The sequence below is a fragment of the Ictidomys tridecemlineatus genome, chromosome 15 (assembly GCF_052094955.1).
Source record: "Ictidomys tridecemlineatus isolate mIctTri1 chromosome 15, mIctTri1.hap1, whole genome shotgun sequence".
In the NCBI taxonomy this organism is placed as follows: Eukaryota; Metazoa; Chordata; class Mammalia; order Rodentia; family Sciuridae; genus Ictidomys; species Ictidomys tridecemlineatus.
In genome coordinates this window covers 43,760,526-43,783,317 of record NC_135491.1, presented here as the reverse complement: position 1 = coordinate 43,783,317, position 22,792 = coordinate 43,760,526, and the positions used below count along the sequence as shown (strand labels likewise).

General features: G+C 46.9%; 2 protein-coding genes and 1 pseudogene across 32 annotated transcripts in view; 1 reads left to right on the top strand and 2 right to left on the bottom strand.

Moving 5' to 3' along the window:
• Window positions 1-95: 95 nt before the first annotated feature.
• On the bottom strand, window positions 96-13,236 carry Ces3 (carboxylesterase 3). 26 transcript variants are annotated; one of them, XM_078032453.1, is made up of 14 exons: window positions 13,078-13,203; window positions 12,668-12,756; window positions 11,794-11,998; window positions 11,474-11,687; window positions 11,259-11,392; window positions 10,604-10,757; window positions 10,384-10,488; window positions 8,900-8,998; window positions 8,417-8,557; window positions 2,821-2,901; window positions 1,856-2,003; window positions 1,041-1,190; window positions 798-876; window positions 96-680 (listed from the first exon to the last, which is right to left on the bottom strand). In XM_078032453.1, exons 3-14 carry the CDS (start codon window positions 11,937-11,939, stop codon window positions 485-487), a joined length of 1,647 nt encoding a protein of 548 aa, XP_077888579.1. In that variant the 5' UTR covers window positions 11,940-11,998; window positions 12,668-12,756; window positions 13,078-13,203; the 3' UTR covers window positions 96-484. The 26 variants fall into 26 exon arrangements, with proteins under 26 accessions (XP_077888579.1, XP_077888580.1, XP_077888592.1 ...); XM_078032454.1 differs by having other exon boundaries at window positions 13,148-13,165; XM_078032466.1 differs by lacking the exon at window positions 13,078-13,203 and adding an exon at window positions 12,997-13,071.
• A 600-nt stretch (window positions 13,237-13,836) lies between these two features.
• Window positions 13,837-22,792, bottom strand: part of LOC144364658 (cocaine esterase-like) — an 18,547-nt gene continuing 9,591 nt past the window's right edge. For 3 of the 6 annotated variants that reach the window (XM_040279612.2, XM_005318286.4, XM_078032479.1), the window contains 4 exons: window positions 22,311-22,455; window positions 21,753-21,890; window positions 20,823-20,895; window positions 19,446-20,385 (listed from right to left, as the gene is read on the bottom strand). In XM_040279612.2, the coding sequence (XP_040135546.2) occupies window positions 20,199-20,385; window positions 20,823-20,895; window positions 21,753-21,890; window positions 22,311-22,455 (543 nt within the window). In that variant the 3' untranslated portion in view covers window positions 19,446-20,198. Of the gene's footprint in view, window positions 14,542-18,200; window positions 18,944-19,445; window positions 20,386-20,822; window positions 20,896-21,752; window positions 21,891-22,310; window positions 22,456-22,792 lie in introns of those variants that run through there. The other 3 variants (XM_078032475.1, XM_078032476.1, XM_078032478.1) reach the window with 3 other exon arrangements.
• On the top strand, window positions 16,045-16,556 carry LOC144370886 (small ribosomal subunit protein eS12 pseudogene; annotated as a pseudogene).

Sequence of the window (22,792 nt, the reverse complement as noted above, 5' to 3'; positions counted from 1 at the left end):
GTCCCATCCTGTTATGGATGACAGAGTAAGGTCAGGGTGATCCTCAATTTCAGAGACCTTCTCTGGTGGGGACAAAGACCCAGACATAGACAGTGTGAACCTAGGGCAGGCTGTGGTTTAATGAACACCTATTCAGGACCACATGGCTTGGGGAAGGCTGGAAAGGCTTCCTGGGGAAAGTGGTTCTCCAGAGAGCTTTGAAGAATGTGCTGGAAATTGCCATGAAGCCAGTGGCAGGACATATTAGGGAGAAGCAGGAACTTGTACGAAGGCCCAGAGGCAGGAAGTAGACTGGTGACATTTCGAAAGAGTGCTACACCAGTCTTGCAGAGGCTGATTGATGGGAGAGGCTGTTTTAAGGGACATGAGCCTGGAATAGCCTAGGTTAGATTAAAGTGTCTTGGCAGGAGCAGAAAAAGAGGCCGCCTTCCTGGAACTTTGATAACCTTTGGGTTGGTCCTAGTCTAGAAGGCCCAGGCCTGCCTCAGAGCTCCTCTGAGACTTTCCTGCTCTTCTGCTGTTGGTGCCACTGTTGGATCCTCCTGGGGAGTGTCTCTGTCCAGAACTGCATTCGGGCCTCCTTTAGCTTTTGCCTGATTCGTGGCACCAGGCCAATCTCCAGGTATTGCTCCGACTTACTGAACCGGGGCCAAGCAGGTAGCCCTTTGCCATTGGGGTCCCTGAGAGACAGGAATGAATGAGAACCAAGGCCTTTTGTGCTGACCCTCTTGGGGGCAGATCTGAATGTCTCAGTCCCCAAATCTTAGGTTCAAAGCCAGTCATGCTCATTCACTCACCCTGTTCGGGCGAAGTGGGTCCACTGGGCCATCATGGTGAGGCTCAGCTGCTTCTCTTCCTCTGTGGCTTCTGGAAAGGCTGGGGGATGGGGGAATTAGACCTGGATCAGGGTCAGAAGGGACCTGGAAGGAATCCAAGGGTCTCTGCAGCTGGCTGGAGACCTCTGTCCCGACAAGCCCACTCTGGAACCTTGGAGCACAGCAGCCCAGGAATTGCATGTCTGTCTGTCTGTCTGCCCGTACCTAGGAGGGAGCGCTCATCCATGAGGAAAGGACCCCCGAACATGAAGGCACTCTCAGCTCCATGGTCAGCCTTGACCCAGGCTGGTTTGATCTTCACAAAAGAACTGGGTGGATGCTGGAACTCATAGAGAAAGACGGAGCCTCCAGAATCTGTAGAAAAAGGGCAGGATCGGAGTTAGGTGCCCACAGCATGATCAGGGCCTGCCTTTGGCTGCACAAACTTGTGAAAACATCAATCTTAATCATAAAAATGATGAAGATAACATGATTAGCAGCAAGCATTACTGAACTACTGCTAGGTATTGGGTCCCTGCTCCATGAGCTATAAGTATGATCAGTTATTTAATCTTCATAACAAATTTGAATCAGATTATCCCAGTTTTACAAATGAGGAAAGCCAGGCACAGAATATAGTTCAGTATCTTTCTGGAGGTCACCAAGTTAAGAACTTGGAGCTATTCTAGAACTGTGTCAGGGAATGACAGCCGGGCTTGATGGAAGCAAGATGTCTCCCAGGAGAAGCATGAAAAGAAGACAAAATTATTCATACATTGAATTAACCCCTGAGGATTGTGAAGAGCCCTTCTGGGTGACCTTTGATGAATCACTGTACCTCTCTGAGCTTCTGTTTTCTCCTTTGCAAGGTATCTTGCCAGAGATACCTCTCACTACTGTGATGCTACATCCCAGAGAGAGAGGACTTTGGGAGTGGCAGAAGGGTGTAAGACAAAGGGCATCAGGGTAATGTTACCTGTGATAACCAGCTCCTGGGCTCAAGTAGGGAGGTTGGGGCAGATGGTCAGGGATAGGCTTACCCTGGAGAGTTCTTGAGAAATTCAAGGTGGGAATGCAGATAAGGATGTCACCCATCAATTCCTGGAAGCTGTGGCGTCTGGCTTGTGCATCTGAGTGACTGTCTATGTATTCATCTATGATGGTGAACATCATCTCAGGGGGCACATCCTGGGGCAAGAGGTCATGCTCAGGCCTGCTCAGTTCCCATAACTGGGACAGACCTTCCCAAGAAGCCCTATGCTCTCCAGCATAAGTTCCCTCAAATGCCAGAGCTCATATTCCAGGGGTCAGCCACCTGTCTCCCTGCTTCTCTGGGAGTTCTAGATGGTGTCTGAGTAGGATAAGCTCAGGTTTGGAGTCAAATCCTAGTTCTGTGGCCACTGTTGACTGTGTGACTTTCCACAGGGTGACTGAGCCTCTCTGAAAGGTGGTCTTTGCCTGGCAGGTGTTGTGAAGTTTCCAGCACAGAAGAGTAGACATGGACTTGGAGTGGTTGGGATAACTGGGAAAGTGACCAGGGCTGGGGTCTGACCCTAATTCCATCTGGCATCTAACAGCTTAGGCTCTGGGGTTTGACAGAGCTGACTCAAGATCTGTCTCTTCCCCTTATCTACCATGAGCCTCAGTTTCCTTATCTGTAAAATGGAGATAATAAAAGTCCCTACTTCACAGACGTGCTGGGATGAATGAAGGACATGAATGCTTATCCTTGTGCTCAGGATAGCACAGTTCCCAGCACACAGGATGTTCTACTTATTAAGGAGCAGTGACAGTGACGACGACGATGATAATGATGATGGTGATGATGATTTTCCTTTGAGAACCACATTGATTCATGTCTAAGGGGATCCTTCAGTGGAACTAAAATTCAGCAGTTGGGTCAAGGGGCTTGGTAAAGGTTGGGTATCTGTGAGGGTGAAGGGTAGGAGCTGAGACTGTGCTGGATCAGATACCTACCAGCCTCCTCCCCCTGCTTTTTGCTCACCAAATCAGTCAAGAAGCGTCTCAAGATGGCCTTCATGTCCTCCTGGCTCATCTGTTCCATCTTATCCAGAATACCCCAGGCCTGTGGGGACAACCAAGGCCCTCTCAGTACAGCTGGACCACAGCCCTCCCCATTCCCAGCTCTGGGCAGGGCAGGATCGTGCTCACAACCTTGTGTCCATACACTCATTATGGACAAACCCACAAGTCCAAAGACCTCAAAAGATAAACCTCAAATTGGTGTGAGGAGTAAAGGTGACTGGGAACAGTAGCATCACATGCAACAGGCAGTGGTTGATGGTAGTACCACAGAAAACGAGAGAAAGTTTTTCAATATTTTTATGGAATAACATTAAGACTTCCAGGGGCTGGGGGCTGGGGATGTGGCTCAAGCGGTAGCGCGCTCGCCTAGCATGCGTGCGGCCCGGGTTCGATCCTCAGCAGCACCACATACCAACAAAGATGTTGTGTCCACCGAGAACTAAGAAAAAATAAATAAATGTTAAAATTCTCTCTCTCTCTCTCTCTCTCTCTCTCTCTCTCTCTCTCTCTCTCTCTCTCTGTCCCCCTCTCTCTCTCACTCTCTTTAAAAAAAAAAAAAAAAAAAGACTTCCAGGGGCTATAGCAGGAGCTACAGGCAAAGTTAAAAATGTCAAATGTTAGCCTTACATAAGTTATAATTTAGAGCACTGAAAACTGAATCCCTGGGTTTAAGTCTCGGCTCTGCCACTTACTAGGTACACAACCCAGGACAAGGTACTTAAATTCTTTGTGCCTCAGTTTTCTAATCCATAAACAAAGAATCATAACAACCTACTAAATGTGGTTTGGATCCAGAATGTGTTCCTGAAAGCTCATGTGTCAAAAGCATGATCCCCAAAGCAGCAAGGTTAAGGGTGAGGCTTTAAGGTAATGATTGGGTCATAAGGGCTCTGACCTCATCAGTGGATCAACCCCTTTCCTAGTTCATTGATAGCTGAATGGATTATTGGCAGGTGGGATCTAGTTGGAGGAAGTAGGTCACCGTGGGTCCTGGGAGGGTTTATCTTTCCCTTGCCCCTCTCCTCCTGCTTCCCAGCTTCTGCTTTCCTCCTCCATGCCCTTCTGCCATGATGATCAGCCTCACCTCAGGCTCAGAGCGATGGAGCCAACAGCTGTCTATGGACTAAGACCTCTGAAACCATCAGCCCCCCAAAAAACTTCTCCTCTAAGTTGTTCTTGCAAAGTATTTTTGTCGCAGTGATAAAAACTAACTAACACACCTGCCTCCCAGGACTGTCATGAAGACTGAGTGTGTTAGTGTACACAGTAGCCCGGACAGAGATTAAGCACTATGGAGATGTTAGTTATTAAAATTCATTTCATTGCTACTAGGCTCTTTGTTAATCTTGTAAGAATAAGAATGAAAAATTCACAGATGAGCACACAGTGTCTTCTAACCCTCAGATCAGAAGGTGATCTTATTTGGAGAAAAGGGTCTTAACAAAAATACTTAAATTAAGCTGGGTGTGATGGTGCATGCCTGTAGTCCCAGCTACTCAGGAGGCTGAGGCAGGAGGATCACAAGTTTGAGGCCAGACTTGTCAACTTGGAGAGACCCTGTCTCCAAATAAAAAATAAAAGGGGCTCAGTGGTAGAGCACCCCTGGGTTCAGTCCCCAGTGCCACAAAACAAACACCCCTCCCCCCAAAAAAGGGTAATTAAGATGATTACAGAGGTAACCATTAGGGTGGGATTTCATTGAAAATAATTGGTATCCCTGTTTACAGAAAAATTTGTACACAGAGGCAGACACGTACAGAGGGAAGACTATGTAAAGACAGGGTGGACGGCAAGCCAAGGTATGACCATGGCTATCCACCCGAAGCTAGGAGAGAGGTCCTGAGTGATTCTCCTTCACAGCACTCAGAAGAACCAGGGAACCAGACTTGATGGCACTTTGATTTCAGACTTTCAACCTCTGTAACTGTAATTTTCTATCATTTAAACCATCCATATTGTGGCACTATGTTATGCAAAGATATAACAATTTTGAAAGAGAACAAAGGTGGAGAGTCTATGCTTCTCAATTTCAATAGTAATTGAGATAGTATAATAATGTCATAAAGATAGACATATATATTAATGGAATAGAATTGAGAGTCCAGAAATAAATGTTTATATTTATGGTCAATTGATTTTTAAGCAGGGATGTCAAGATAATTCAGTAGATAAAGAAGTTTTTTTAACAACATGGTATTAGGACAGTTGGAAAACCATATGCAACAAAACCTCTAAAACCATATTCAAAAATCAACTTCAAATAAGTCATAGACCTATATGGAAGAGCTAAAATTATAAAATTCTCAGGAGAAGACATAGGGCTAAATCTTTGTAATCTTGGATCAGGCAATCCATCTTTTTAGATACGCCACAAAAAGCACAAGCAACAAAATAAAAAATATATGAACTTCATATGATAAAAAACTTGAGTGTTTCAAAGGATACTACCAAGAAGGTAAAAAGACAATGCACAGAGTGGAAGAAAACATTTGCAAATAATGTCTGATAAGGAACTTGTATCCAGAATATGTAAAAGACTCTTACAACTCGGGGCTGGGGCTGTAGCTCAGACGCAGAGTGCTTGCCGAGCATGCGTGAGGCACTGGGTTCGATCCTTAGCACCACATAAAAATAAACAAAATAAAGAAATTCTGTCCATCTTTAGACAATATATATATATATATATATATATATATATATATAATATATATATATATATAAAGACTCTTACAACTCAACATCAACACCAACGAAAGACAAATAATCCAATTTTTAAAATGGGCAAAGGATTTGAATAGACATTTCTCCAGAGAAGATATAAAAATAGCTAATAGGGCTGGGGATAGAATTCAGAGCACTTGGCTAGCATGCATGAGGCCCTGAGTTCAATCTCTAGCACCACTAAAAAACAAAGGCCAATAAATACCTGAGAGGATACTCAAACATTTTTAGGAAAATGTACACCCTCTTCACACCCACTAGGGTGGTTGGAATAAAAATAAGAGAATCAAAACAAGCGTTGACAAGAATGTAGACAAATTGGAACCCTCATACACTGCTGGAGGAAATGGAAAATGGTGTAGTCACTTTAGAATACAGTCTTGCAGGTCTTCAAATGATCAAATATGATTGCCATATGACCCAGCAATTCCACTCCTACATATATAATCAAGAGAAATTAAAACATATGTGCGATCATGTAGATGTGGTTTGTGTGTCTCTGTCTCTCCACCCTGCCCCTCAGGTTCATGTGTAGGAAGTTCAGGCCCCGGTATGGCAATATTGGGAAAGAGTGGGCCTTTAAGAGGTGAGGCCTAGTTATTGGGAACATGGGGGCTGTGGGGAAGGATTAACATAGTTCCTATGGGACTCCTGGTGAGTTCTTGTAAAAAACCAGTTGTTATTAAAGAGCCCCTCCTCTCCTGTCTTGCATGTGATCACTCCTACCATTGTGTTGTAATCTGATATTAGTAATCCAGCCATGGGGCCATCATCAGAATCTGCACCATGTTGTTTGGACTTTCAGCCTCCAAAACTATGAGCTAAATAAACCTTTTTACAAATTACTCAGCTTCAAGTGTTTCCTTATAGTGATGGATAACATATTTGCACAAAAATTTATGAATAAATTTGTGTAGCAGAATTATGCACAATAACCAAAAGGTGGCAACAACCCAAGTGTCTATCAACTGACAAATGGATAAACAAAATGTGGTATATGGTATCCATATAATTGACTCTGCAGCCATAAAAAGGAATGAAGTACCGATACATGCTATCACATGGATGAACCTTGAAAACATCATGTTAGTGAAAGAAGTCAGACACAAAAAGCCACATATTTTATGTGTGCATTTATGTGAAATGTCCTGAATAGGCATATCCATAGATTTGACAGAAAGTAGATTAGAGACAGAAAAGATTAGTGGTTGCTAGAGGTTGAAGGAGGGGGTACGAGGAGTGACTGCTAATGGGAACTGGGCTTCTCTTTAGAGCAAAGCAAATATTCTGGAATAAGATAGCAGTGACTGGGGTGCGGGTGGGAGTGGGGTTGTGGCTCAGTGGTAGAGCGCTTGCCTTGTACGTGTGAGGCCCTGGGTTCCATCCGCAATACCACATAAATAAATAAATAAATAAATAAATATGAAGGTATCGTGTCCATCTACGATTAAAAAATATTTAAAAAGAAGATAGCAGTGACATCAACTTTGCAAATATACTAAAAACTAGACTAAATATACTAAAATACTAGACTTTATAGGAGTGAATTTTGTGGTATATAAATGATATCTCAATAAAGCTCATATTTTTAAAATGATGATCTGTGAGTGCTGGTAAGTTTACTAGGAAACTTGTGGATTCAAGTTGCTGGTGGCAGTGTAAATTGGTGTAGAAATTTTGGAAAGTGCTATGCCAATGGCATTATGTAAGAAGTGGAGGGGTTTCCATGAGAGGTATCGATTACTTTCCATGGCTAAAGCTTTTACATGGATATTTAGTCAACACCGAGTTTGTTGAAAATTTTACAACTGTGGATGACTAAGGGGTAGGGGTGATCACCTCCTGCCCCAGATGTAGGGAGCAGCCCTCGGATTCCCTGAGGCTGAGAAATGACCTCAGCTTAGATCCTGGGCATAGGCAAGCTTGGACAGGTCTTGGGAGTCAGCCAGGTTGGCACTCTGTCATTTTTGTGCTCACAGCTGCCTGTCAATAGTGTGACGGCAAGCTGTCTGCCAGAGTCTGGGACATTGACCTGGAAACTTGTACAGTCTTTGTCCTTGAGTGTCAAGAGAACAGGAACCTTTCATGCTGTTAGCAATGCCCCTCCTGGGGATTGATTGCAAAGGAATAAGTTAGAGGACAAAAGCTGTGGACATGAAGGTGTTCACTGCACTGTTTGCTGCAGTAGCGAAAACTATAAGCTGCCCAAATGCCAAAGTGAAGAAACAAGATGAGACCCTTTCTTTGTGGGAGGTTTGCGGCCATTAAAAATAATTGTTGGGCTGGGGGTGTAGCTTAATGGTAGAGTGCTTTATCTAGCACGTTCAAGGCCCTTGATTCCAACTCCAGCACCAAACAAAAAAGAGTTCTGCAGAGATAAGTAGACAAGTGAGAATGATATAATAAGACGCCCAGGAGGAAAGAACAATGTTGATATTTTGTGGGGAGTTCTGTGTGCAGAATGGACTGGAAAGTACATGTCCCATGACTTGATGCTGTCTGAAATCTCAGAGTCTTAGGTAGTCAGTCTCTCAGGCATGGAGTCAAACTAACCAGTCTCACAGAGTCTAATGCAAACAGGAGAGTGCTGTGGATCGGAATGGCCCAGACCACTTTGTGCAAAAGCTTGATCTCCATAAAGGAAATATATGCCTTATGAAAATGAAGCTTAGTGACCTTGAGAGAGTCCCTTAAACCTTTTGAGCCTCAGCTTTCTTACCTACCAAATGGGAGGAAAGGAGCGCTCAGTGCACAGGACTGTCATGAGGACATTGGGGTAGAAGCAGATTGGCTGGAAAGGGACCTGAAGGGCATAGGTGCTGGAGGACACTCACCTTGGGAACGAGCCAGCCAAACTCATGATTGTTGATACCCAGGAGGAAGGGCACAGAGTGGAATTGCCGCTCATTTATGAGCTCCTGGGGACTTTGGGGAAAGAAGGAGCCATCAATGGTGTAGAAAGAGATCAAATTATTCTGCAGGAGGAAACAAGGCAGGAGGCCCCTGAGTCAGGACCAAGCCTCAAAGGATGGGAATCCTAAGGGCCACCCAGATGCATGTTTGAGTGACTGACCCTTGAGGAGATGGAGGGTCCAGCGGGGAGTAAGGAGACCTGGAGCAACTACTGCTTCCAAACAGATGTCTTCCCTAGCAGCCAGGGCCTACCCTTGGGGCTGGGGTGGACCCTCATCTCCTTCCTCTCATGATAGCTGCCCCAAGTCTCACTCCAGATTGGTAACTTCCCCTCTGCTCCCATAGGTGCTGGACAGGACCTTTTCTGTGCTATTGTCTGTCACCATCCCCCAAGAGGTGCATACCGACAGGCTGGTGATCAGCTCCTGCCCTTTCTTCTGCTGAAGGCATTGTACCAGCTCGGCCGGGGAGTCAGAGTTGCAAGCCAAGGAGCGTGCTACATTCTGGAGAAACACATGTCACGCCTCCCTCTCAGCCCCCCCATCTCCATCTTTCCAGTCTACTCCTTCTCATACAGAGGGGTTGTGTTTGTAGAATACTGGGCTGTTACGTTACAAATCAGGCCCAAGCCTGGCCAGATACCTGCCACCCCCCCTGAGAGGCCCATCCCTGCTCTGTGTGGCCCTCAGTGACATCAAAATGCCATTCCTTGTTGAGGGAGGATGGAATGAGTGCCCTTTGCCCTCTGAGAACTGTGTTCTTTTCTGTGTTAATACAGTTTGGGTAGGGAACAAGGACCTGGGTAGGGTGCGGAGTGGGAGGAGCTCCACAGGCCACAGTCTGGGGATGCAGGGGGTGCCACGATTGGAGCAGGCCAGGGGGCAGGTAGGAAGTGAGGCTGTTAGGGACAGCTTCAAGGGAGACAGGGAAGGACCTAAAGTTTGAGGTGGAGAAAATCTCCACGGTGAGGCCATCGACAGGAGGCTCCTGTTGTCCAGTTAAGAGGCGCTGTGCCCTGCTGAGGTTCCTGAATCATCTTGCACCAGGGGTTAAAGTATTCAGCTGCTCTTCTACCTTAGATGGGAACTGGGGCTAGGCGAGGTTACTGACCCAGCCTCCCCTTGTCCCTGACTCTATTGCTGGCCTTGCCCTGCCTCATCATGGTCTCTCTTGCCTGGGCTCTTCCTTGACCATCTCCCGGGCTTCCTGACCTCCAGAGTTGCTCCCTTCAGCCCATCTTCCACTCCAAGTAGTTCAGACTCATCTTTGCCCTGCTTCTTCCTGCCCTCTGGATCAAGTCTAGGTCCATTGCACGGCCTGTGAGGTCTCTGCAACACCTCCTACTTCTCCAGCACCTTTACTTCCTGCTCTGTTCCCTAACATGTCCTATTCCCTACCTGATGGCCTATTCCCTACCTGATGGCTTCCTACTTCCAGGACCTCTCACTGTCTCACACTTGCAGCCTTTGCAGGTGCATTAGGTTCCCCTTCGAGAACTCTCTGGCTTCCCCTACAACTCCTTGCAAGGCTGTCAGTAAGAATCTGGTTGGGGGGGGATCTAGAGGCTGAATGGAAATCTCTCAAGCAGCAGGGTGACTGGGAATGGAGAGTTCCCCAAGCACCCTTGGGGAGAGGTGTGCTCCCCAAAATCTCATCCTGGGGAGGGGGCCAGAGATGATCCATTTAGGGTGGCCTCCTCCAGGAAACCATGCCTGACTGCCCAGCCCATGGAATACAGTCATTTCCTTTGAGCCTCCACGGGTACTGTGTGTTATTCATACTGGTTTGTTCCTCTCTGACAACAGGGAGCTCCCCATCAGTGACCATCTCTCACTCTGAGACCTTAGGATCAGCACACATGGAGTAAGAGTGTAAAGAAAATGCAGACCTGAGCTTTGGGCCATGGGTTGGGTTCCATGAGCCCTGGAAGAGTGATGACCCCACTTTGTGCTATGGCTCTGTGGAACAGCCCTGTAGCCATCGGAGACAGGACCTGGGTACAGTGGAGAAGACTGATGAGTATTAGAAGAGCTCAGGAGCTGAGAGGTATGGGGCTACAGTAGCCCTCCCAGCCTGGCCCCAATTGCTAGCTCCTTGTGATGACTCACGAGTGCAGAGACGATGGCACCACCAGCAGATCCACCAAAGATGGTAACACAGTTGACATCACCCCCAAAGGGGGTGATGTTTTCCTGAACCCAGTGTAGAGCAGCCACCACATCTAGGAAGCCCTGGTTGCCAGGCACATGCTTGTCCCCAGTGCTAGGGGGCAGGATGGGGCAGTAGTTAGCTCAAACTGACTCCCCAGACACATTTTCCTTGGCCATTGCAGATTTGCTTTGAATCAGCCACCAGGATCATGAACCTTCCTCTGCTCCCAAAGTCACCTGGCTATGAGCCTTGCTTGGCACCTATACACCCAGTATGTGGTGTGGACAAGCCTAGCAGGGCAGCCAGACAGGACGGGCTCTCAAGTGGCTGCCTGGGATTGTTGCTCTTTGCCCCCAATCCCTTCCGGGACTCTGGCCCTAGCTCAGGAAGCCAATATCATTTGTCCTAGGGACCAAGTTCAATGTACAATTCCAGCTATGGCTGGGCCCATCCCCAGAGTAAAGCCTCAGGGAGATATCCTTCTTTGCCCCAATCATCAGGGTTGCAAGGCTCTCTATTCAGGCCCTGGACATCTATTCTAGGTCCTTAGTTCTTCTCATGAGTTGACTTTTCCAGGGCAGTCAATGCCTTCTGCCAGGCTATCCATCTCACCTGAAGAAGCCAAGGATCCCAAGGCGGTACTGGACTGTGACTACTACCACATCCCCATAGGCAGCCAGTGCTGATCCATCCTGGGACGTGGCAGAACCAACCATCAGAGAGCCTCCATGGATCCATACCATGACCTGCAGAGATAACCATGGAGCAGTGACCCCCAGCTTCTGGGACCCAGCTGCCCAAAGATTAGCTCAGGGCATTCTCAGGACCTCCAAGGTGTTTGGGAATAGCTGGGAGCAGATGGGCAGGTGTGCAGGGTGGACATGGATCTCTGGGCTGTATACCGGCCTCCTGGTCTCTGAAGTGGTCTCAGCTGGGCTGTAGATGTTGAGGACCAGGCAGTCCTCAGAAACAGAGAAGAGCTGGTGTTTTCCATTGAGTATAAATCTGCTGTTGTTCATTCTTTTCACATCCTGCAGGCACCTGTGGTCAAGGATGAGCCCGAGGGCCAGTTGGTCAGCCCCATGACCCCTGGAAGATAGACCCCTGCCAACCTGCCTGCTTGGCCACCCCTGCCTGGGCTACTCACATGGGGGGATCAGTGCTGGCATCCCGCACACCCTCCCAGGGCTGGGCTGGGAGTGGGGCTGAGAACCGGAGAGGGCCCAGGGGTGCCTGAGCAAATGGGATGCCCAGGAAGACATTCACGAGGCGATCTGTGCCCTTCACACCCATCTGCCGGCCTCGCACACGGCCCAGTGGGGTGTCCACTTCAGGACCAGTGACTTTGGACCCTGAGGGCAGGATGCAGAGGCCATGGGGTGAGTTTGCAGGGTCCATGAGAGGATGGGGTGAAAGATGATCTCTCAGAATGAAGGAAACACTTGCTCTCTGAGCACCTGTTCCTCCAGGCTCTGTGCTGAGCGCTGCCACGCAGCACCATAGTTAACCTCCCAGCAGTCTGCAAGCTGGGCCCTCTGATTACCCCTTTAAGTACCCCCAACTTCCTCCTTTTGGCTTGGCATTGTTATTGCTTCCCTCCACACCAAACCAGACTTGCTGTGGGGCCTTGGGCCCACTTGTCCACTTGAAACTCAGATTATTCATCTGCTAAAAAAAAAAAGTTCTAATAATCATGTCTTTATTTTCTGTATTCTATTCTTTATTTTCTATATTACGTTTGACATCTGAAGCCTTGTTGACCTTGGAGGGACTGCCTCTCCCAGGGTCAGCCAGTTTCTAAAGAGGACATAACATGTTGGGAAGCAAGTTATTCAACAGGAGCTTATTCAGAGCCATACCCCAGCCACCTCCTCAATGGATTTTCATAATCCTGGCCACTATCCACTAGCCCTGAGCACTCCAGGGCCAGGGACCAGACAACTTGGGACAGAGCCTCTATGCTCCAGTCTCTGCTGAAATTATTCAAACTAGACCATCCCAAGCCTGCTTAGCCCACTTACCTATTCCAGCTTGAGGAAACAATAAAGTTTCATGTCCACATTTTTCTCTCACTCCCTCTGCCACCTTGGGTATGGTGCATCTCCTATTTCTAGGCAACAGTGAATAAACTTCTTTCTTTGTGAAAGCCCTTTGCACATCTGCTTTTCTTACCATACCCAACTAAAATAAATTCTGAGTCCCCTTAAAACAAAGGATAATTGTGTCCCTGGACATGGCTGCTCTGGGGATCACATACACAGCAAAGGCAGAGCCCCTACCCATATTGCATGCACACACCTCGGCATCCCTAAAAGCTGTGCCCCTTCCCTGAGCTGGCCACCCTACTCACCTCCCTCCCCTCCTCACTTGGTCTTCCTGCCAACCCAGACATTTCCACTCCTCAGACCCAGTGCTGTTCAGTGTATCTTACCAGTGGCCGTGGTAGTAAATGTCAGAAACAGAAAGCCCACCCATACCAGGGCACTGGACCCAGAATTTACCACTGTCCTCATGCTCCTCACAATGGATTGTGGGCAGAAGCAACAGAACATAAAACCTTTGGCACCCTGACCTTTGGCACCGTTGATATTTAAAGGGCGATGTTGTTTAAACCTCCATAGTCCATCCCACTTGGCTGGTGACCAGCTTCATGTCTCATGCTCTGATTAAGCCAGGGGCAGAACTGGGAAAGTCCCTTGCAGAGGACAAAATATGATAGCCCAGCTATGTTCAGATCCCAGCTCTTACTCTAATTCCTATTTTCCATGTGCTGAGCTGCTTTCCTCTGAGGTTCTTCTGCATGATATTCTTTGCCTCGCTTCAGGCCTCTGGTAATCACTAATCTGCTTCTGTTTCAATGGATTTATTTATTCTGGATATATTATATAAAAAGAATCATATGATGCATGACCTCTTAGGTCTGACTTCTTTCACTTAGCATAATGTTTTATATTGAGGTTTATCCAAGTTCTAGCATGTGTTAGTATTTGTTATAGCAAATAAAATTTCATTGTATGTATTTTAGTTCATTTTCTGTTATGATAATGAACCCCCTGAGTCAGACTAATTCTGTAAGAAAAAGAGATTTGGCACTGGGAGGTAGCCCAATGGTAGAGTGCTTGCCTAGTATGCATGAGGCCCTGGGTTCAATCTCCAGTACTGCCAAGAAGACAAAAATACACAAAAAACAAATAAACAACAGAGATTTATTTGGCTCAAAGTTCTGGAAGTTTAGAGGCATGACACCCACATTATCTTGGCTCTGATGAGGACCTAGTGATATATAGGACATGCAAGAGGCAAAGATCACATCTTGAAAAACAGAAATTCAGAGAGGCTGGGATCTCGCAATTCCTTCCAAGGACATGCCCCTAACGAACCTAAGGAGCTCACACCAGGCTCTCTCTTTCTCTCTTTTTTTTTTTCTTTTTTGGCACCTGGGATTGACCTTAGGGGCACTTGACCACTGAGCCACATCCCCAGCCCTATTTTGTATTTTATTTAGTGACAGGGTCTCACTGAGTTGCTTAGCACCTTGCCATTGCTGAGGCTGGCTTTGAACTTGTGATCCTCCTGTTTCAGTCTCCCCAGCAGCTGGGATTACAGGCATGTGAATAAGCCTCTTAAGCACCCAGCTCTACCTCTTAAAGTCTGTCATCACCCATTGCCACACTAAGGACCAAACTTTGAGTATATGAACTTTTTTTTTGTGGGGGGACAAACAAAATTCATACCATAGCATTCCATCCGTGGCCCCAAAGTTCATGCCCTCACAATGCAAACACATTCCTTCCACCCCCAAGAGTTCCAAAGTCTTAACTTGTTCCTGTTACTGAAAAATCCAAGTGTAAAATCTCCTCTAAGATTCAAGGCAAACTCTTTCAGTTCTGAGCTCCTGTTTAAAAAAAAAAAAGTCAAAAAAACAAAACAAGTACATACCTCCAAGATGTAATGGCAAGACAGGGGGAGGATAAATGTCCCTTTTAGCAAAAGGAAGGAATTGAGAAGCAGAAAGGAGTAAATGGCCCATAGGAAGACTTAAACCCAGCAGGGTAGGCATTAAATTCTAAGAAGTCTCCAAGTCTGGATCTTGTGCTCATCGCAGCAGGAGTGAATGGCTTTGCCAGTCCACATGGCTACCCTTACAGTTGCATGCTGATGTCGATGGCTTTCCGAGGCTGGTGTGGCATGCTACCTTTATGGGTCTCCACTTTGGTTTCACTTTCTCAGCTCCGTTAGGCATTTCCCCACTGGGGAGTCCCTGCAGGGACTCTGACTCTGCAGCAAACTTCTGCCTGGTTTCAAAGGATTTTCTTTGAAATCTGGAAGGAAGCTATCATGACCCTATAACTTTTGCACCTTGAATGCCTGTAGAACTTGCAACGTGCACATCACAGAGATCTGCCAAGGGCTTGAGTGCTGTGGGCCTACTTAAACTACAGCTACAGTGGCAGTAAAGCACATCATCAGACAATTGGAATCCTGAGGTGGCCTTGCCCAGTGAATCTGTAGAGAGCAATCCAGTACTTTCCCCCAACCTGACCCTGGTACTGGGAATTGAACCCAGGGCTTCATGCAGACTAAGCAAGGTCTCTGCCACTGAGTCACACCTTCAGGCATTTTTATTTTATTTTATTTTGAGACAGGGTTTTGCTGGTCTCAGACTTGTTATCCTCCTGACTCAGCCTTCTGAGTAGCTGTGATTACAGATGTGCACCATGTCCTCAAAACAAAGGAGGACCTAATCCATGGGGGAGATTGAGTTAAAACACACTTAGCTACTCACTTGACAAACATTAAATAAGTGCTTGCTTATCCCCAAACCTGCCAGGATATAGGCAACCCAGCCTGGGCTCAGGAGCATATGCCAAGTCTGACTTCCTGGAGGAAGGAGTGTTAGGGGCTCAGCCTCAGATGTTCCCTGAAAATTGTCTTTGGCCCCTGCATTCCAGTCCTGCCTCCCATAGGCTCCCACAGCCCAGCACTGTCTGGATTCCTTCTCAGCACCTTTGGGGAGCAATCAGCATTTATCCAGAATTGAGTAGCCAGTATTCTGAGAGCACTGCTTCGCTTTGACCTCCACCCAACCAGCAAGCCTGCTGTGGATTTAGTTTTCCTTCCAGTGCACTCTGCTCCAAGCCATCACTCCAGCCCCTGCCTGGGCAGATGCTCTCTCTGCCCTGATTCTCCTGATCTAATTCATAGCTGGGCTGTGGGGCTCCTCCCACAAGCTTCTTCGAGTCTGCTAGACAACATAATGTTTCTTCCTAATCTGGAGTCTGCAGTCTACCACAGCTGGGTGAAGGTCCCCATGTGCTCTGCCACTTAGGGTACCATCTTACAGAGACCTGGTATTGAAGGCAGCCAAGATAACATTAAAACATGAAATGAAGAAGCATCTCAGGAGCTCTTTCTCTGCCACCGCAGAGTCGCGCGGAGGCGGTGGCTCGGGTTTGTTCAAGATTCAGCTTCATCCGTAATCCACCGCCATGGCTGAGGAAGGCATTGCTGCTGGAGGTGTAATGGACGTCAACACTGCTTTACAAGAGGTGCTGAAGACCGCCCTCATCCATGATGGCCTTGCACGTGGAATTCGCGAAGCTGCCAAAGCCTTAGATAAACGCCAGGCCCATCTCTATGTACTTGCATCCAACTGTAATGAGCCTATGTATGTCAAATTGGTGGAGGCCCTTTGTGCTGAGCACCAAATCAATCTAATTAAGGTCGATGACAACAAGAAACTAGGAGAATGGGTAGGCCTCTGTAAAACTGACCGAGAGGGCAAGCCCCGTAAAGTGGTTGGTTGCAGTTGTGTAGTTGTTAAGGATTATGGCAAAGAATCTCAGGCCAAGGATGTCATCGAAGAGTACTTCAAATGCAAGAAATGAGCAAATAAATTTTTCGTTCACATTCCTCAAAAAAAAAAAAAAAGAAGCATCTCAGGAGTTATATCTGTGTATATGTGTGTGTGTGTGTGCTTTTGTGTGTACATGTGTATCAATATACAAATATATAGTGAAAGAGGGAGCGAAAAGAGGGCAGAGAAAATGGAGAGACAGAGTCTCAAAGTCCAGGGAAGCCAGGCATAGTGGTGCATGCGTAATCCCACTGGCTCAGGAGGCTGGGGCAGGAAAATTGCATGTTCAAAGCCAGCCTCAGCAACTAAGTGAGGTCCTGTCTCAAAATAAAAAATAAAAAGAACTGGGATGTAGCTTGATGGTTAAACACCCCTGGGTTCAACCTTTACTAGCAAACCAAACCAAACCAAACCAAACAAGAACCAAAAAACAAAACAAAAGTCTAGGGAAATGAGATACTGCTACATACCCATTCAATATAATCAGATTTAAAACCCATAAAGAAACTGATGGTGAGGATATGGAGCAATTGGCACCCTCATATATGGATGGATGGGAGGTAAAAATGATATGGTCATTTTGGAAGACAGTTTGACAATTTTTCAAAAGTTAAATGCACATTTATCATATGACTCAGCAATTACTTTCAGGTCTTTTAAAATATTATTATTATTATTTGTGGTACTGAAGATAAATCCAGGGATGCTCTACCTCTGAGTTATATCCATAGACCTTTTTATTTTTTATTTTGAGGCAGAGTCTCACTAAGTTGCCTAGACTGGCCTCAGATTTACTGTCCTCCTGCCTCAGACTCCTGAGTTGCTAGGATTACAGGTATGCACCGCTGCACCTGGCCCTCTCAGGTCTTTACCGCCCCCTGCCCCCCCAAAAAAACCCGGAAGCATGTGTATACACATAGTCATGTCTAAAAATGTCCAGATCATTTTATTAAATAGAGGCCCCAAATGGAAGTCATTTAGATGTGCATCAACTGGTAACTGGATAAAGTGTGGAAGATGTGTACATGCAAGGCCACTCCCCAATAAAAGGGAAGAAATGCCATTTGAATTTCAAAGTCATTATGCAAGTGACACAATCACAAATGACTCGTGTGCTATGATATTCTAGAAAAGGCAATCTTTGGCAACGGAAATCGATCAGGCAGTTTCCAGGGAGCAGAGGTCAGTGTGATGACGAACTGTGAATGGGCATGTGGGAACATTTTGGAGCTTAAGAAACATGTGGTGTCGGTTATAGTCTCCTACATTTACTCAAATTTACCGAACTTTGTAGCTCAAATGGGTGAATTTAATTCATGGAAATGATCCACAATAAAGCTCTTAAAAAGAGCTACTGAAACTACTGAAATTCTGAAAAATACTCTGAGGACCCACTCTGGGAAGCATCCTGTGCATGCTCAGAACTGAAAACCATACAGGGGCATGTTTGCAGCAGGAGCACAAGGGATGTTTTCAGCACAGAGTGGAAGGATTATGCACCAGTCCCTGTACACTAAAAGGAACTAGAAGATCTTTTCACCTTTGCAGAGATCCAGTCAGCCCAGGCTTACCGCTATCCTCGTCTGCCCCCTAGTGTCCAGTATGGGCAACATGGCAATCTTTTTTTTTTTTTTTTTTTATTTTATTTTTTTTTTTATTGATTGTTCAAAACATTACAGAGCTCAAGACATATCATCTTTCATACATTTGACTCAATTGGGTTTTGAACTCCCCAAATACATAATACAGACTCATTTCTGTTACATACTCACATTTTTACATAATGGCATATTAGTGACTGTTGTATTCTGCTACCTTTCCTATCCCCTACTATCCCCCCTCCCCTCCCATCCCCTCCCATCTTCCCTCTCTACCTCCTCTGCTGTTGTTGAACAACATGGCAATCTTCATCTTGAGCCCTAAAGGGCATGGTGCCCTGTGGTTGGTCTTAAGTGCACTGGGTGAAAGAGGGAACTTAGTTTCTTGGGAAAACTGGTGCCCCATGGAGGCAAGTTGGAGATAAGGAGGGTATAGGGAGAGTCCCAGGGTCCATGGAGTGAGGGACACAGCCTTTCCATGACAGAGAGAAAATGCTTTGGAGGAACAAAAAGGCATATTGAGCTTCATTTGGCACTTTTGATTACTGAGATAAAAGATGAGAGGGTTTCTATTGGAGGGGCCAAAAAAGTTTAGGGACATCAATGAGGTGAGAGGGAAAGTCAATCATGTGGATGCCATAGTGAGTGGGGGATGGTCAGGAGGCTGCAGATGAAATTCTGAAAGATTCTGGATGGACAGGCCCTCAGGGAGCCAGGGACAAGAATCTCTTCTGCTACCTGTCTGGACCTCCTGGCATGTCAAGGCCTCTTCCAGGACATAACCCACAGGGAAACATCTTCACAGCTGTGTGGTGATTGTGTCAGTGTGGGGCTCACAGTGTCTGCAGATCCACAGAGAATAAAAGGCAACTTTAGGACCCCCACCTGGCTCTGCAGGATGCACCCAGCTGGCCCAGGCTCCAGAAGCCAATGGAAAAGCCCAGTCCTGTTTCTCATAAGTATGGGGCCAGTCACCTCCTTGGGACAGAAATAGATGGGTGTGTGTGTAGATTTAAATGTTAATGAAGGATGACATTTAATCTCTAGGGACAATAGAGGGGCCCACCTCAGTGGCTAAGATGTATGCTTTGAAAGTTTGTGTGCTGCAATTTATATGCTGAAAAAACAATCTCCAATGTGATAAATCATTAGTATTGTGATAAACTGGGCTTACTAACTGTATAAAAGAGGCCAAGAGAGATTATTCGCCACTTCTGCCAAGTGAGGATACAGTGAGAAGGTGCCATCTAAAAACCAAAGCAAGACCTCCCCAGACAACAAATCTGCTAATACCTGGATATGAACTTGACAGCTTCCAACACAGAGAGCAATAAATTTCTACTGTTTATGAGCTACTCAGTTTATTGTGTTTATTTGTTGATATTTTGGTAGTGGTACAGTGATCAAACCCAGGACCTTGACGTGTTAGGCAAACACTCTACCACTGAGTTACATCCATGGCCCTTTCTATTTTGTTTTGAGCTCGGGTCTCCCTAGGTTGCCCAGTCTGGACTTGATAATTCTCCTCCTCAGCCTTCTGAGTAGCTTGGATTAGGGGTTTGTGCTACTGTGTCTGGATAGATTATTGTATATTTGTAACAGCAGCCTGATGGACTAAGACGCTGGAGCTTCTGATGTATAGGTTTTCTCTTAGGCTTTCTGAGATATGAGAACATGGGGGACTTGCTGAGAGGTGGGCAAGGGTTTCTGAAACCTAGGTCAGCACCACTTCATAACACATCTCTCTCAAAGTGGGAGGGTATGGAAACTTGCAGGAGAGGACAGAGAGGGTACAAAGAAAGAGAGGGGAGTAGGGAGGAAGGAACTCAAGCTCATTGAGGGTGGAGGAAGGTGGGCATCCACTGGGCTCACCCGTCCACAGCTTCCTGGGGGGATTGACTGAGTGTGTCTAATCAGAGAGGACCCATGGCAGCCTGGGCAATGAACATCATGAGTGTTGGCTGAATGGATGAATGAAGAGTGGATGAATGGCTACATGAATGAAGGGGTCAACCCTGGCTCCTGGGTGGGCATGTATGGGCACCACAGGCAGATCCCATCTGCGCATAGCCCTTCCCTCCCTCCCTGAACAGGGAGCTAGAGATCTGTGTGCTTCACCTTATCTCCCTTTAGCTCTTGGATCTTCTGAGGCAGGGTCTTGGTCCAGAACTGTAGCCTGTGGGCCTTCAGGGCCTTGCCCACAGCAGGCTGGATGTCCAGCTGCAGGTACTGCTGGTCCTGGTCAAACAGTGGCCAGTGGGGTAGGTCCTCTCCGTTGGGGTTCCTGTGCACATGCCCTCCCAGCAGGGTCAGGCCAGGGTCAGTCTGAGCTCTGTTGAATTCAGACCTGACCTCCTATCCCTGTTTAGGACTGGCCAGGCATCCAGGCAGGCCAAGGCTTTGAGAATGGGTAAAGTTTTCCTGATGTAGGAAAGTAATGGCCTCTCACTAGTGTTGTTCTCCACAGGGCAGGGCAACCTGGTCTGTTTGGCCGTTCCTTGTGAGAGGCTGGCTCTTATGGTAACCCAGCACTATGGCTCACTCTCCCGGCCACCATGAGAGTGCACCCACAAAGCAACCTCTTTCAGAGCAGGCCTTCATGTTGGAGAGGGAGCTAGGATGTGCTTAAGGCCATGTGTGTGTTAATGGGATCACCTCAGACAAGGGGAGCAGTGGAGGACCTGTGCCCTGCTGGGAGGCTGAGTGTGCAGGTGTCCTCACCCATTTCGAGCAAAGTTGGCCCAGTACTTCATCATCCTCCTGCTCAGCAGCTCCTCCTCCTCACTGAACTCAACTGTGGAAGGAAGAAGACAAGGGTTCAGGTCCTGGACAACCCTGTCCACTCCTGTGCCACATTTACAACTCCAGCCATAGCCTGAATCGATCCAAGGCCTGGGTCCCTTCCATTATAGTTGGAACTGAAGTGTCCCCCAAGCTCATCTGTTGAAGGCTTGACCCCCAGCTGGTTGCACTGTTGGGAGGTGCTGTAAACTCTATGGATGTGACCTAGTTGAAGAGGTGGGTCACTGGGGGCATGCTTCTAAAGGTATATTTTGTTCCTGGTGCCTGTATAATTTTCATTCTTTCTCCTCCTGACTGTCATGATGTGGGCAGTTCTGTTCCACTACTAACTCCCTGACAGGATGTCCTGTCTCTCCACAGACCCAGAATCAATGGAATCAAGTGACCATGAACTGAAACCATTGAAATTGTGAGCCAAAATAAAATCTTCCTCCTTTAAGTTGAGTATCTCAGGTATTTTGTCACAGAAGGCTTGACTAATACAACTTCCTCACCCCAATATCCCTGGGGGACAGCCCCTCCCCTTGTCCAGCTTGCCCTTACTCATTCCAGCCTCTAGCTGAATTGTTCCTGGGCCATCTGGATCCAGAGGGCCCCCTTTTCCTTCTAAAACTGTGAAGTCATCTAAGAAACAAATATGCCATTTAAGTATCTTCCTCTGTACCCATTATGGACACCGTGGTTGGGGTGGGGCAGGTTGAGGGAGCACAGGCTGGAGTGGTGGGGCTCAGATTCTAATTAGGGACAGCTTTTAAGCTGTGAGTTGGTGAACACCTGATTCTCTTTCTGAGTCTTAGTTTCCTTGTGTGGACCCCACTGGTACACATTTTCTGGGGAACAAAGACTCACCTTGCTTGCCCCAGAAAAAGGATCTGAAGATAAAGAGAATCTCATCACCATGGTCGGCCTTCACATGGGATGGCTTGATGTCCTTAAAAAAGTCAGGTCGATGCTGGAACTCGTAGAAGTAGACAGGGGCATGGGAACCTGGGGAATGGGGGTGGTCAGGCAGTGATAAGGTGACCCCTTACCTGGAACTCCCTTCTGAGTCACCCTTGGTGACAAAATACATAGGTCCAAAGCTGACTTTAACCTGGAAGGTGAAATGGGGAACCCCAGGTAGAGTTGAGGCCATTGAAGGGCCTTCAATAAATCATGGCCTTGGACTCTCTAGCTGTGTGATTTTGAGCAAGTCACTAACTCAGGCTCCTTGCCTATAAAATAGGGTAGTTGTCTGTCACTTACACTATTCCTCAGGATTTGCTGAGATGAGGACTATCAAGTGCTTGGTATCAGGGGCCTGATAAAGACTAGTTCAGGACCTAGACATCACAATCTTCCTGTTCATCAGACACCAGAGCTCTGAGCTGCCCTAGGCCATCAGGAGTCAGGTACAGATATACTCACTCTGAAAATGTGCTACTTGGAGTGCAGGCATCACAAACATTAAGTCCTCCATCATTTCCTGGAACTGGCCTTGAAGAGTATCTGGGTCTTCATTGTCCCCCATATACTCCTCCATCAACAGGTCACCAAATTCAGCAGGCAACATCTAGCCCAGAGGGATCGGGGAGAGTCCTGTTAGGCAGGCACTGAGGAAGGGACACAGCAGCTTAAGGGTGGAGAGATGGGATCTGGGATGGGTCAGGGCATAAGGCAAAGCTGTCAAGCTGTGGGGTGATCCCACTCACAAATGCACACAGAGATCAACCTTTGATGCTGGAAGTTGCCTCATGGGAAGGATATCTGGGGGTATCCTCTCAACATTTTTGGTACTGGTGATTGAATGCTTTACCACTGAACTACATCCCCAGCCCTTCTTATTTTTTTATTTTGAGGTAAGGTCTTGCCAAGTTGCTGAAGGCTGGCCTTGAACTTGGAGTCCTCCT